A 13740-nucleotide genomic window follows, 5' to 3' on the forward strand; every position below is an offset into this window, starting at 1 on the left:
AGTGTGTACAAGAGATATCAGGAGACCGTGAAAAGCCACTTGGCTGCAGACATCCAGGCAGCAATTTACTTACCTTCCTCGCTGGCTCTGAGAACAACTCTGGCTCAGTCTTTCCACCATGAGCCTCAGACTTGGCACCATCTCCTCCTGTACTACTTCCAGCCCATTTCCTGTCCTCCAGGTATTGCTGCCATTGTCACTGCTCCTGACCACGCTGGTTCCCGCCACCATGGGAGCAGGTAAGAGAAGCTTGGGGAAGGCTGCAGGTGGAGTCTCAGCTTCCCTGCAGCTGAGGCTGCTTCTGCTGCAGCTAGGTGTGGGGGGAGGGTCTTCCTGGTGCACCCCCGACTGGAGAAGGCCATTACATGAATAGGAGCTGCATTCAGTGGGCACCTTATATGTGCCAGGAATTCTGCTAGGGTGCTTTCCAGATCACATTCATGATGGCCTTTGGAGAGAGGTACCTATCAACAGATGGGAGCCCTGAGAATCATCTAATAGAATGATCTCTTGTACCCTAGCTAAAATTGAGGGAAGAATGGCGCACGTTGAACTTCGCTGCCTCTGCTTGAATACCGTCTCTGGCATTCATCCCAGTAACATCCAAAGTTTGGAGGTGATCAGGGCAGGAGCTCACTGCGCCAAAGTCGAAGTGATGTAAGTCTTTGTTTCTGCAGTATTGCCTCACTGAGGAAGTTTTCCACCTCTATCCCGCTGCCCCGACGCCACAGGATTCCTTCTGCTGGGGGCCAGGTTGCTCACAGATAATTCTATTCTCTCTTGCAGAGCCACGCTGAAGAATGACAAGAAAATCTGCCTGGATCCAGAAGCACCCAGAGTCAAGAAAATAGTCCAAAAAATAATGGAAGATGGTGGGTCAGCTGCTTAATCCTTCTCCCTTTCTGCCAAAGTGTTTTAACTCCCAGGAAGGTTAGGAATTTGAAGTCTTGGCTGTCTAGAGTTCTTATTTATCCAGGATACCTAGTCATCCTGTATTAAACGCTGGATATGTTTTCCATTCTGTCTCAAAGAGTCACATTTTATTCTGAAATGGGTGGTTAATAGAGGACAGAGAGAAGATGAAAGTAAGCAAGGCTACTTACAATATGTAATATATGGTTTACTCCCTAACCCTTGGCTAAATGTGGTATTGTGCTTTGCATTTCTTTCTTTAAAAATTTCCCTCCAAGTAAGACAGACAGAGAAAGACCAATATCAAGTCACATTACTAATATGTGGAATCTAATAAAAAATAATACAAAAGAACTTACAAATAGAAACAAAGATTGAAACCAAATTTATGGTTACCAAAGGGGAAACGCAGGGTGAGAGAAATAAATTAGGGGGGTGAGATTGACATATACACACTAATATATACAAAATAGATAGGTAACAATGACCTACTGTATAGCATATGGTAAATTACTTAATACTGTGTAATAAGATATATGGGAAAAGAATCTTAAAAATAGCAGATATATGTACATGTATAACTGATTTACTCTGCTCTACACCTGAAACTTACACAACTTTCTGAGTCAACTATATTCCAATAAAATTTATTTAGAAAAACTTCTAATAACTAAGAAGAAGAGCAACCACTTGATAATAAACATTTTACTTAGAATATTATTAATTTGCTTTTAAATCAAAATGGAAGAAAAAAAGTCACAAGGATAAGTTAAATTAATGGTAGTCATCCTCTGTAGAGTATTTTACTAATTTTGGTGCAGAAATTGAAATAGGAAATTTTTCCTGAACTTGTGGAATTTACAGTACATCCATTTACTGTACAAATAGAAAAATTATGGATACTGCCCTTGTCAATGTTGGTTTTATAAGCACATTCTCTCTGTTAGACTTGTCAAGTTTAATTCTGAAAATTCAATGAGGTATTGATATTTTCATACTTAATAAACATTAAATATACATGTACAAAAAAATTTTTTTCCAAATACATTTGTGTTATCTTGCTCCACTCTGCTGTTAGATAAGTTATGCCCACAATGATTCCATAATTCCCAATAATATTAGGAACCACAGTGTCCAGCACAGAGCACTTGTCCCATAAATGTTTGTTAATATACAGACTTAATAGGCTTTTTTACTGTCTTAGTTCCTAGGATGTCTTGTTTCAAAACATTGAAAGATTGAAACATTTAAGGATTTTTCTAATATTTATTTTAGCCTTCAAATAGTAAAAATAATAAAGCGGTAGAATGTGGATTTAAAGCAAAGGTCATTTACTTTAAAGTGAATGTAAAGAATCCGACTAGGAACCAAGAGGTTGTGGGTTCGATCCCTGGCCTTGCTCATTGGGTTAAGGATCCGGCGTTGCCCTGAGCTGTGGTGTAGGTTGCAGACGTGGCTCAGATCCCCTGTAGGCCGGCGGCTACAGCTCAGATTTGACCCTAGCCTGGGAACCTCCATATGCCGTGGCAGCGGCCCAAGAAATGGCAAAAAGACAAAACAAAACAAAAAAATAAATAAAGTGAATGTATTATGTATTTAATACCAGAAGAACAAAAAATATATGTTGATATATAATATTATATATGATGTATTTTCAATAATATGTGATAGTATTTTCAATAATAAGAGTCATAACAAATTCTACTAGGTGTTGGATATTTTCCCTTGACATGCTTTTACATATTTGCATTTATGTAATATCTACATGGTTTCGATTTTAGTATTAGAATTGGTCTTGCAAATATGTATAAGAGAGAACTTAAACTTTATTAGACTACTAATTATTATTTTATGAACAACAGGACTTTCATTCATGTGTTAATCCCTTAAATTTACACCCATGCTATTCTTACAGAGCTCTTAACATGAAATCAAAGTGTATTATTGCTTTGTTGTCATATTACTACTTTTAACAGAATCATTGGTGGAAAAGCCTTAATTATCTTTTTTTTAGAAACTTCGGTATTTAACAATATGGCCACCAAAATCACTAGCTGATCTGTGCCATTTTTAATGCGTGATAGTAATAGCTAAATTTATTATTAATTATATTGATAAAAATATTAACATGCCAAAGTAATTGTTCCACATGAATTACAATTAAATAATTGTAAAGAATTAAGCAATTCTTACAAGATAGCTATGACCTGGTTCAGAGTACATCTTTTAAAGAGAGAGTAACTGGATAACTTAGTCTACCACTTACTAGCTGTGTAACTTTGGGCAGGTTACATATCCTGTCGGTGCCTAAGTTTCTTCGTCTCTAAAATGGCATAATAATATTGCTTATCTCAAAGAGTTGATGTGAAAATTAACAGTTAATAAATTAAAAATTCTGAAAATAATGCATGTCACATAATAATCCATAAGTAAATGTTAGTCACCATTTATTCCATTTATTGTTATAACTATCAGCTTCCCCAAAGGTCCAAAGTTCAAAGAGATTAGGTGACAGAGTTGGGATTTGAAACCATGCTTTTTTTTTTGGCTGCACCTGCAGCATGTGGAAGTTCCTGGACCAGGGATCAAACCCAGGCCACAGTAGTAACCTGAACTACTGCCGTGATGAAGCCAGATCCTTAACCCACTGGGACACAATGGGAACTTCCCGAAACCATGCTCTTAACCACTACACCACTAGATTCTTCTGTGGTCTAAATTAATGGATTACATTATAAATCATATAATGTTATTGACACAGAAAATAGGACTTGATACATAAATAGCATACTGTATGATGGATATAGAAAATATCAGTTCACCTACCCAAACTGTTCATGGACTTTAGGGACCACTCATGTATTAAGCATTTAGCTCACAATTTTGCATTATTGTTTCCTTTTATCTCCTCATCATTATAGGTTTAAAGTTTTAAATGCTTTGTCTGCAAAATAAATACATTTACTGAGTAATAGTTACCAGTATTTGTGAATGAACATGTTATAAATAAAGCAGTAAATGATGAGTGCATTCATGGCATCACATTTTCTCCAATAATTCAAAGTAGCTCTGTGTCTCATTCATTTCTCTAGTGGTTTCCTACTGAAATTCAACAAGGCCAGCTCCTGAGACATGACACAGTTTTTACACTATGCTAATACTTCCTAAGAGGCCAATGTCTCTAACTTTCCGTGCACATATTGAATTATTCTATTCAGATACAGAGAAAGAATGATGTAGCCGTCACTTGCTAATCCCTGTATTCCTTTACATGGCAAATACTAAAGTCTGGGATAAAGTTGTACAGATCCAGTATCTTGCCCCTCCATACGCCAAACCACCCCTCCTATCCCTTCCTTCTGCACTCAATCCAATTTGGGATCTCCAGTTTCCATTCCATAAACATGTATGACTTACCACACATTGTACCAGCCATTGGGTGGGTGCTGGATATTCAAAGCTCTATAAGTCATGGGGAATTGCCCTTGAAGAAATGACTGCCTTGTGGGAGAGGCAGACAGGCTGTCAAATAATCACAACTGCATGTGACACATGAGGTGTAGTGGTATGCTATAGCTGCACAAAAAACAGACACGTGAACAGGTCAGAACCTCTGCCACCTGGTTATGTCAACATTTATCATTTTCACTAATGTAGTATTTTATAATGAGTTCCTACCAGGATGCTAGAAAAGTGATAGAATGATAGTACTATCTTTCGCCTCATGGAGTTCCCATTTAGGAAGCGAAAACCCTTTTTTGTTGGCTGCATCCTCGGCATGTGAAAGTTCCCAGATGAAGGATCAACCCCACGCCACAGCAGCAACCCAGGCCACTCCAGTGACAATGCCAGATCCTTAACCTACTGGGTCACAAAAGAACTCCTGAGAAACTATTTTAAATAAGTTTAACACACACACACATACACACACACACACACACACACACACACACACACACACACACACACAACATGTGTGTGTTTGTATGATCTGTGGGAAACACGAAAAGCAAAAGATGTTCCAAGGCTGCAGGCAGCTGTCTGGGAAGGTGCCTCTGGGAACGTGATACTTAAGCAGACACCAGAAATATGAATCAGATTTAGCTGGCTAAAAGGGCAGGTGGTAGGAGAGTTAAGAGAAAGAACATTCTAGGAGCAGGACTTAAGTGGCACATCCCTGCAGCAGTCTGGTCTGGCTGAGCATTAAGAGGTCAACTAGGTTGTGCAGTGAGCTCCTGAAGCCCTTCACCACTGTTCATCAGTGTGACACTGAGCCTTCAGCTCTGAGATCCCAAATTGAGTGGACTTGGCCCCTAACAAGAGTCAAAGCTATTTTTTGGGGCGGAAGGGAAATGGCCCAAATCGATCTGTTGACATTTCTGGTCCAGGATTCTATTGCATACGCTCCAACCTCTCTTCTATGTCTTTTCAGAACTCAACTCCCAGATGCTCTGTGTCCTCCTGAGAGAATTGCTGCCCCAGCCAACAGTGCAGTCCATCTCATTCTATCACTGGTACTGGCCCAGGGGCAGCAAGGGACTGAACACTCTCCTTGACCTCTCTCCTTGGCTGAGCAGAATGGAGACACTTCCAGACAGCAAACTTTTACAGAGAGAAGGCATCACTCATACAATTTTTCTCAGAATGAGGGGATAGTCGAGGATAATAGAGCTTGCTTCCTAGAGTATATTGGATGGTGGTTGGTAGAGATAGATGGATCCCTTGCAAGATACTAAAGAAGCTTTCTACATCCAGGTGAAATTGGGAATCAAGCCATCACCTAGAGACCAAATTCAACTTTTGGTAGCAGAAAACAATGACAGACTGCACATCTGGAAACGCCCGGCAAGCAAACTCAACTCCATGGTAATCAACAAAGAAAGGCAGAAGTGCAGGATCAGTTCTTAGGCTGTTGGGAAGGAAACAAACTTTCATGCAGGGCAAATTGCAACATGGTGATTACAGAGACCTCTATTTATTATTGCACATAACAAAGTACACATACGTTTTATAAGGATCAAGAACTGTTTCTAACTGCACAAATGTGCCTGTGTATGAATTCCAGGTGGGGATTGGATCCTGCTACCAGCTCCCAGCAAGAGGGCTTGCTGATCTGGGGCTTTTTTTCCCCCCCCTCTAATCTTGTCTGTCCAGAGCCCAACTCTTTGCACAAGTGTCTCAGCTTCCGCACCACAGTTCCCCATCCTCCATCCCAGGCTTCCGACGACATGGATGGACCGTGGGGATAAAATGGGCTTGGAGAGTGTCCAGAGTCACTGATCTGCGGAGCGCCATCCCCAACTGCCTCTTGGCTCCTGGCTTCTGCCCGCATCCCAGCGACATGAGCCTGGCAGGGAACACCCGCGCCTCCCGTCCCTGGCTTAGCCCCAGGCTGCTGGTCCTAGGGCTGATGCTCCTGCCAGGCATCGCCCTGGCGCAAGGTGAGAGCCAAAGCAGGGAGGGGAGAGGTCTGGGGCGGGGCGGGGTGAGGGGAAGTTCCAGAAATCTGCAGGGCCGGGGCGGCCTCTGCAGCCGCCTGGGAGGGAGCCCAGCTACGGTTTGCTAGCAAGGAGCATTTGCTAAGTGTGCGGGCTCTGTGCCAAGCGCTGCCCCGTGCGCTTTATCACCTGGTCAATAATACTCCTTGTGAGTGAGGGTTTGTCTGAATGAGGAAATGAAGGTCAAATGCATCGAGAAGAGCGCTAAGGTATCGTTTGCTATTCAGAGTGGTCCCTCCCTGGCACCCGCGTCCCACCCCCGGCAGACCCTGAAGGTGGAGACGCGAACCTGCGCTGCGTGTGTGTAAAGACCATCTCCGGAGTCAGCCCCAAGCATATCTCCAGCCTGGAGGTGATCGGAGCCGGACCCCACTGCCCCAGCCCGCAGCTGATGTAAGTCGTTGTACACGAAGCTTCCACCCCATCATCTCCTCTCCCCTTCCCCTACCTGCCTACATCCTCCACCTCCTACCCCTGGCCTCCGCCTCATCCCACTTTAAAATCCAAGGACTGAAAGGCGCGTCTCTTCTTTCCCTGGCAGAGCCACGCTGAAGAAAGGGCATAAAATTTGCCTGGATCCACAGAACCTCCTGTACAAGAAAATAATCAAGAAACTTTTGAAGAGTCAACTGCTAACTGCCTAAATCAGTACTTTTTCTATACAATGTGTTTCTTTTTTCTTTCTTTCTTTTTTTTAGAAGTTTCAATCTAACCTTGAATAAATCTGATGTTTTTATTATCCTTTTTTATCTACATAAATAAAAGAAATCAAGTCGTGGTATAGCCAATATTTCTTAATAGAGCAAAGAAATGAAGGTGACGCATTACAGTTTCATAGAAGGAAACATCTCCAGAATTTTAAGCAAAAATAATTTTGAAAAAAATTTTGGTTTAACAAAGACTGGTTTTACTTTGTTATACTTTTGCTGATACATATTGCATGATTGCATTTCCTAATAACTACTTATTTACATATTAATGTTATGATTAGCTTTGCCAATAAATATTCATCACACTTAAGCTTTCTATGCTGCCTTTTTTTTTTTTTTTTTTTTTTTTTTTTTTCTTTTTAGGGCCACACCGGAGGCATATGGAAGTTCCCAGGCTAGGGGTCAAATTGGAGCTGTAGGTGCCGGCCTACCCCACAGCCACAGCAACAAAGGGTCTGAGCTGCAACTGGAAACTACACCACAGTTCATGGCAACAGTATATCCTTAACACACTGGGTGGGACCAGGAATTGAACCTGTGTCCTCATGGATACTAGTCAGTTTCCTCACCATTGATCCACAACAGGGAACACCCTCTGGGCTGCTTTTTTAAAAAAATTAAATAAATCAGACTCTGCTTTTATATCCTTAAGATGTGTACTTTATCCCAGTATAGAAAATTAATCAAAATGAAACTAGAATTCTCTACTACTTAATGGAAATATATTGACACTCTCCAGAACGTTGCATTAAAATATTTTACCCTTTATTGTTCCTTTGATAACATTGACATGTCACAAAAGTGAAATTTTTAAAACAGTTCTTGGGAGTTCCCTGGTGTCTCAGCAGGTTAAGGATCTAGCATTGTCACTGCCATGGCTCAGGTTGCTGCTGTGGTGGGGGTTCCATCCCTAGCTCCAGGATTTCTGTATGCCCTGGGTCTGGCCAAAAATAAATTAATAAAATAAAATAAAAATGAAAACAATATATGGGAACAAAGAATGAATATGTTAATATGTATGACTGATTCACTTTGCTGTACACCTGAAACTAATACAACATTGTAAGTCAACTATAGTCCAATAAAATAATTAAAAAAAAAAGTGGTTCTTAGACTCATGATACTGCCTGCAATAAATCCCGTATTTGGCAAGCCTACAGAATTGGTTATTACGTTCCATTTATATACCATGAGTTTTGCTCTAAGAAGGACAATGTCTTTGCTAGATTTTTTTCCCTCAGTATTCTCAGATTTGGTAAAAATGTATTTGCAGTTTATCACTGTTCTATGACTCTCAATATTGGAGACACTGAGATTGTGTGTTAAACATCTGTGGAAATGAGAAGAGTATAGGTTGTATTTTAATTTATGCTTTAAGAAGACACTACACTATTTTGGGAAGAAAGAGTGGTGTTGAAAGATGGATGTGTTTGTTACCTATTGCTTCTGTAACAAAGTACCTAAACTCAATGGCTTCAATAGCACAAATTATTATCTTGCAGTTCTGAAGTCAGGAGTCCAAATTGGGGCTTACAGGCAAATCTCAAACTGTCCTCACAGCTGTATTCCCTCTGGAGTCTCCATTTCCTTGTCTTTCTCAGCTTCTAGGGGCCACCTGCATTCCTCAATTCCTGGCCCCTTCCTCCATCTTCAAATATGTCACTCCCACCTCTGTTTTCATTGTTATACCTCTGACCCTTTCCTTTTTATACTGTGTCTGTCTCTTAAAAGGACCCTATTATGACTCTGTGGGCCACGTGGATAATCCAAAATAATCTTTCTATCTCAAGATCCTTAACACATTTGTGAAGTCTCTTTGCCAGACAAGGCAAAATTTTCACAAGATTCCAAGGATAAGGGCACAGAAGTCTTTATTCAGTCTACCTAGTGGGCAAAGAGGTAGAATCTAGTTAAGGCAGGAGAAAACCACAGACCCTTACCCATGGGCTAATGTCATTTCATACTGAAGTGGCAGTGTTTGCATAGAGGTAGGATTATATTCTAAGGGACAATGGGGAGTGTTCAATTCAGTCTCCTTGGGGAGGGAGGAGGCTTTGAGATAACACACTTCTTAAATAGATGCTATTTATAGAGACTTAAAGAAAAGCTAGAGTATCATCTAAATTTCCACACCTACTTTGCATGTGAGGTAATATTAGTCCCATTGTAAAGTTGCAGTAACAATCTCAGAAAGGTGAAGGAGTCTCTCAAGGCCGGTCTATTAGAGGCTAAGCCCATCTGTCTGACCTCCAAACCCCTGCTCTTGATCTCATGCTCTACTGCCTTTCAGTGGCTGGGGTATGTTAGTTTTTCAGAGAGGAACTGACCCATAAGCCAGCTCTTGGAGGTGGTGTAGGAATTTGCCAAGGGACAAGGAGAACAATGAAACTGCCACAAGATGACAAGTAAGCAGAAGACACAGACCATTAAGTCCTCAGCATGTTTATCATTCTGCAGAATGGTGTGTCCACTAGGAGTTTATGATGGTCTCCCAACTAGTTTGTGCCCATTTGGTATTTTTCACTTTCAGCCTGCTTGTACACCATCACCCAAATTATCTTCAAGGTCCAAAATCCTTAGCATGGCACTCAAGGATGTGCTACACACATGTCCCCTCTGTGCCTTAGTTTCCTCATCTGTGAAATGGGGATGAGGGTCTACTTCACAGATTCCCGTGAGGACTAAGTAAATGACATATGCAAAACATTGTTATACTTCCTCATACATAGTCTGTGCTTAAAAATTAACAATAATTATTATTATTGCTCTCAATATTCCTCTTAATTCACAATTACAGTTGGCTTGGAGTGTTGAGTAAGGCATTTGACAGAGTCATTCTTGGTGATAAGTAACTAAAAAAATGGTTGCAATAGCAGTAAGAATTTGTCCAACCAAATGAACTTTGGGAGAGAATATATTGCAAATGTGTGTTACAATACTGTCTTGCTTATTCTTCTTTTACTGCCTGGCTCAATCAACATACTTTGTTGGATTCAATTATTCATAGCTGTGACTCAAAGGGCCAGAGAACCAAAAAAATTTTTCAAAGTCATCCAATGCTGATGCCTTGTAAATCCTCCCTTCAGAATGATCTTGGCTTACTAGCCTGAGAATACTTTCAAGCAGCCGCCTTTATCAGCAATGACATTAGGAGAGGGTTTTCCTGCCAGGAAGTCTAAATCAGAAAATGGTTTACTGTAGCTGCCTGCTGGTCAAATAATCATGGAGAGATAAAGACCTAATATACTTGAATTTTTTTTTCTTCTTTCCTCTTTTTTTTTGGCTAGAAGTAATCAGCAGAAAATGTCCACATACTGGGCACTTACTGCATAGTCATGGGCCCTATCAACAACACAAAACCATCAAAGACTAGTTTGCTCTTGAATATTCTGCATTTTTCTAATTTTGCTTTTTTCTCCCCTTTTAAGGTCTTTGTACTAAAAACAGCTTCTTCTTCAATGCATAGGACACTGAAAATTTAATTGGTTATATGTTTTCTCATAAAAGGCAATGAATGCATGCTCACTATAGAGAACAGAAATACAGAGGGAATAAGGAGGAAGCTTTAAAAAACTGTAATTTCACTACGCAAAATGTTCTTTTCCTTTTTCAAAATATTAGTCACTTGAGATAGCTAGAAGGTGAACTGCTAATTTTCAATAAAAAGTTAGCATTATTCAGAATCATAAAAGGAATAGATTAATTACTTCATTGCATTGAAACTAGTCAGGGAGTATTCCTTACTCAATTTGGGGTAATAAAATATGTTTTTATCTGGCCAGAGAAATAATATCAAACCCATGTGATCTAGCATGCACTTATCAATTTATAGATACTGTGTATGCAAGTAAGCACTGGGTGTGTGTTTCTATAACCATCTATAGACACATGCCTAAAACAAGGTGACAATGCAATACTTGCTTTGCACACTATGTTTAGCTATTTTATTTTCTATTCTTGTTACTAAACTCAGGTTCAACTTCTCACCATTCAAAAGCCGATAGTCGAGAGGAAAGTGTTAGTTGGAAAAGGAAAAGTTGCTTGTTTCAGGAGCCCTGCCATCTGAGGAGAAGGTGGACTTATGTCCAAAAAACCGACACTAAAGATTTTGTTCTTCCAGGAACCTTTTTAAAGGAAGCATCTTTTGGGGAGGGAGTCAGAGTTTTCGTTATCTTCTACTGGGTGCAGACTTTCTTCTGATTGGTTGGTGATGAGGTAACAGGGCTGTGTTCCAGGAATTTGGGACTCCCCTGAAACTACTATCTTCTGCCTGGGTGTGTGTGTGGGGGGCTTTTTTTCTGTAGAAATCAAAGGTTTTTTGTTATGTATATTCCTTGAGGAGGAACCAGGACCCAGCCCCAAGGCTGTACTGTGGTTTGTTGGCTGCCCCTCCTTTGTTCTGCATTTCTTCCCTTCCCTGATAAGCAACTGTTTGAATCTGCCCTTTGGAACTCAGGGAAGTTCAAGGAGACCGAATGAAACCTATTTTCTGCAAACAAGAAAGGAGGGACAGGGAAAAGATTCATACCCAAGAGGACCCTACAGGGTCCTTCTCTATTTCATCCTTTTTTTTTTTTTTTTTTTGTCTTTTATTGGGCTGCACATATGGCATATGGAGGTTCCCAGGCTAGGAGTCTAATCAGAGCTGTAGTTGCCAGCCTATGCCAGAGCTACAGCAATGTAGGATCCGAACCACATCTGCAACATACACCACAGCTCATGGCAATGCCAGATCCTTAACCCACTGAGTGAGGCCAGGGATGGAACCCACAACCTCATGGTTCCTAGTTGGATTTGTTAACCACTGAGCCACAGCGGGAACTCCCATTCCATGCTATCTTGTCCTATTTTATCCACTTTAAAAAAATGTGGGCCACAAGCCTATACAGTGACTTGTATCATAACCTAGTGTTGTATCTTTACTTATAGTTTAAAAACATTGTTTGCTTCTTTGACAAAAGAATCAAATTTTAGAAGTTCCTGTCGTGGCTCAGTGGTTAATGAATCTGACTGGGAACCATGAGGTTGTGGGTTTGATCCCTGGCCGTGCTCAGTGGGTTAAGGATCCGGTGTTGCTGTGAGCTGTGGGTAGGTCGCAGACATGGCTAGGATCTCACGTTGCTGTGGCTCTGGAATAGGCCGGCAGCTGTAGCTCTGATAAGACCCCTAGCCTGGGAACCTCCATATGCCACGGAGTGGCCCTAGAAAAGGCAAAAAAGACAAAAAAAAAAAAAAAAATCAAATTTTAACATCTCATGTTGGAATTCACACCCTAATTAGTGCTTCCCAACTAGCTTGCTAGGTCAGTAGGGGAAGGATGCTCAGGACCTGCAGGACAGTTAAATCTTCTTGCTCATGGTTCACCTTCAATGTCAATCTCCAGGCCTGACCTGAGGTTGTAGTCTTCGGGAATGCCACAAGGAGCAGCTTTTGAGGGGAAGATGTAACACCACGGATGACATTATCTGGATTGTCTGTATTCTATGTCCTTAACAGCTAGGTGCTCCTACTTATATTCACTGCCCATTCTCCTTCAGCCCTGTGTCCCTGAGTTTGGAGTCTAAAGTGAACTGAATTGAGGGCAAAAAGTATACTGCATTCTAAGAGGGCCTGGAAAAGAAGCAAAGGCCTTTAATGGATTTAATTAGAGGTTTTATGCTTATATCTTCTTTTTTTTGGCTCTTCCTTATCCCTGTAGTTATGAGAGTAAACACAGGTAGTTGTAGAAGTCCCAGTATAGGATCATAGATAGAGAGGGAAATCTAGGGGATTTGGGAGATCACTGTAAGTTAATAAATTGCTCAAAAAAGCCATCAGGCCTGCATTCAGATTCAGACCAAGGGCAGGAGTTTGAGGACCACCCTTCTGCAGATTTGAATACACACCTTCCCAGATACCAAGGAGGAGCTGCTACTCCCAGAAAGGAAGAAGCAGTCTTTTCCAAACCCCACTCCCCTTGGATGATAAAACTGTAGCCCACAGATCCTTGGGGTAGGGCTTCCACACCTGCCCACTTGCATCTCTCACAAGCGTTCTATCCTAATAAATCTGTTTCTTGCCTATCACTTTGGCTCTCGCTGAATTCCTTCTGCCCGGAGACATGAAGAACCTGAACCTCAGTGAGTCCAGACACAGGGTGAGTGATTCTAATTTAAAACCATGGGTTCCAGTCCCAATCTGGGTTCTGACTAGGTTCAGGCCAATAATACTGTCAGTTTCAGTTACTGGCTTTAGCCCAACAGATTTCTGAACAAGACCGTCTGGGCTATGTCTTTTGATTCTGTGTGATCTTGAGTCTCCATAGTTTTCTCTTTTGCCAAACATGGTAAGTAGTACCCACCGCACAAGGCTCTAGGGAGGAGTAAACCTCACTTCTAATAGTGTCAGGGCTGGTAACAGAGGATCGTTTAGAGTGTCAAGTCTCTTTGTGTTGTTTCTCAATCCTTGCCCACACGCAACAAAGATTTGGAGTTGCAGGTGGTCTGGAGTTTTACAGATTTATTGAAGCAAATTTTCAGAGAGAGAGAGCGAGCGCTCATGTGAATACAGGTTAAAAGAGGGCCCAACTCATTTTACAGTTGTTTTTATATTCCCACTCTGTGGGCGTGAGTGGAGACCCA

General features: G+C 41.1%; 2 protein-coding genes across 2 annotated transcripts; both read left to right on the top strand.

The window, feature by feature from the left end:
- Window positions 1-1023, top strand: PPBP (pro-platelet basic protein). The gene is given in 3 exon segments (NM_213862.2): window positions 1-239; window positions 522-657; window positions 787-1023. Coding segments are annotated over 3 exon segments (360 nt in total). The 5' UTR covers window positions 1-118; the 3' UTR covers window positions 890-1023.
- A 5133-nt stretch (window positions 1024-6156) lies between these two features.
- On the top strand, window positions 6157-7430 carry LOC100520680 (platelet factor 4). Its single transcript, NM_001444310.1, is given in 3 exon segments — window positions 6157-6353; window positions 6638-6803; window positions 6952-7430. Coding segments are annotated over 3 exon segments (369 nt in total). The 5' UTR covers window positions 6157-6253; the 3' UTR covers window positions 7055-7430.
- The last annotated feature ends 6310 nt before the right edge of the window (window positions 7431-13740 follow it).

The sequence above is a fragment of the Sus scrofa genome, chromosome 8, assembly GCF_054392235.1.
Source record: "Sus scrofa isolate SSC_HxYL_T2T_F1_AM1 chromosome 8, Sscrofa_HxYL_maternal_Yorkshire_Landrace_v2.0, whole genome shotgun sequence".
Taxonomy (NCBI): Eukaryota; Metazoa; Chordata; class Mammalia; order Artiodactyla; family Suidae; genus Sus; species Sus scrofa.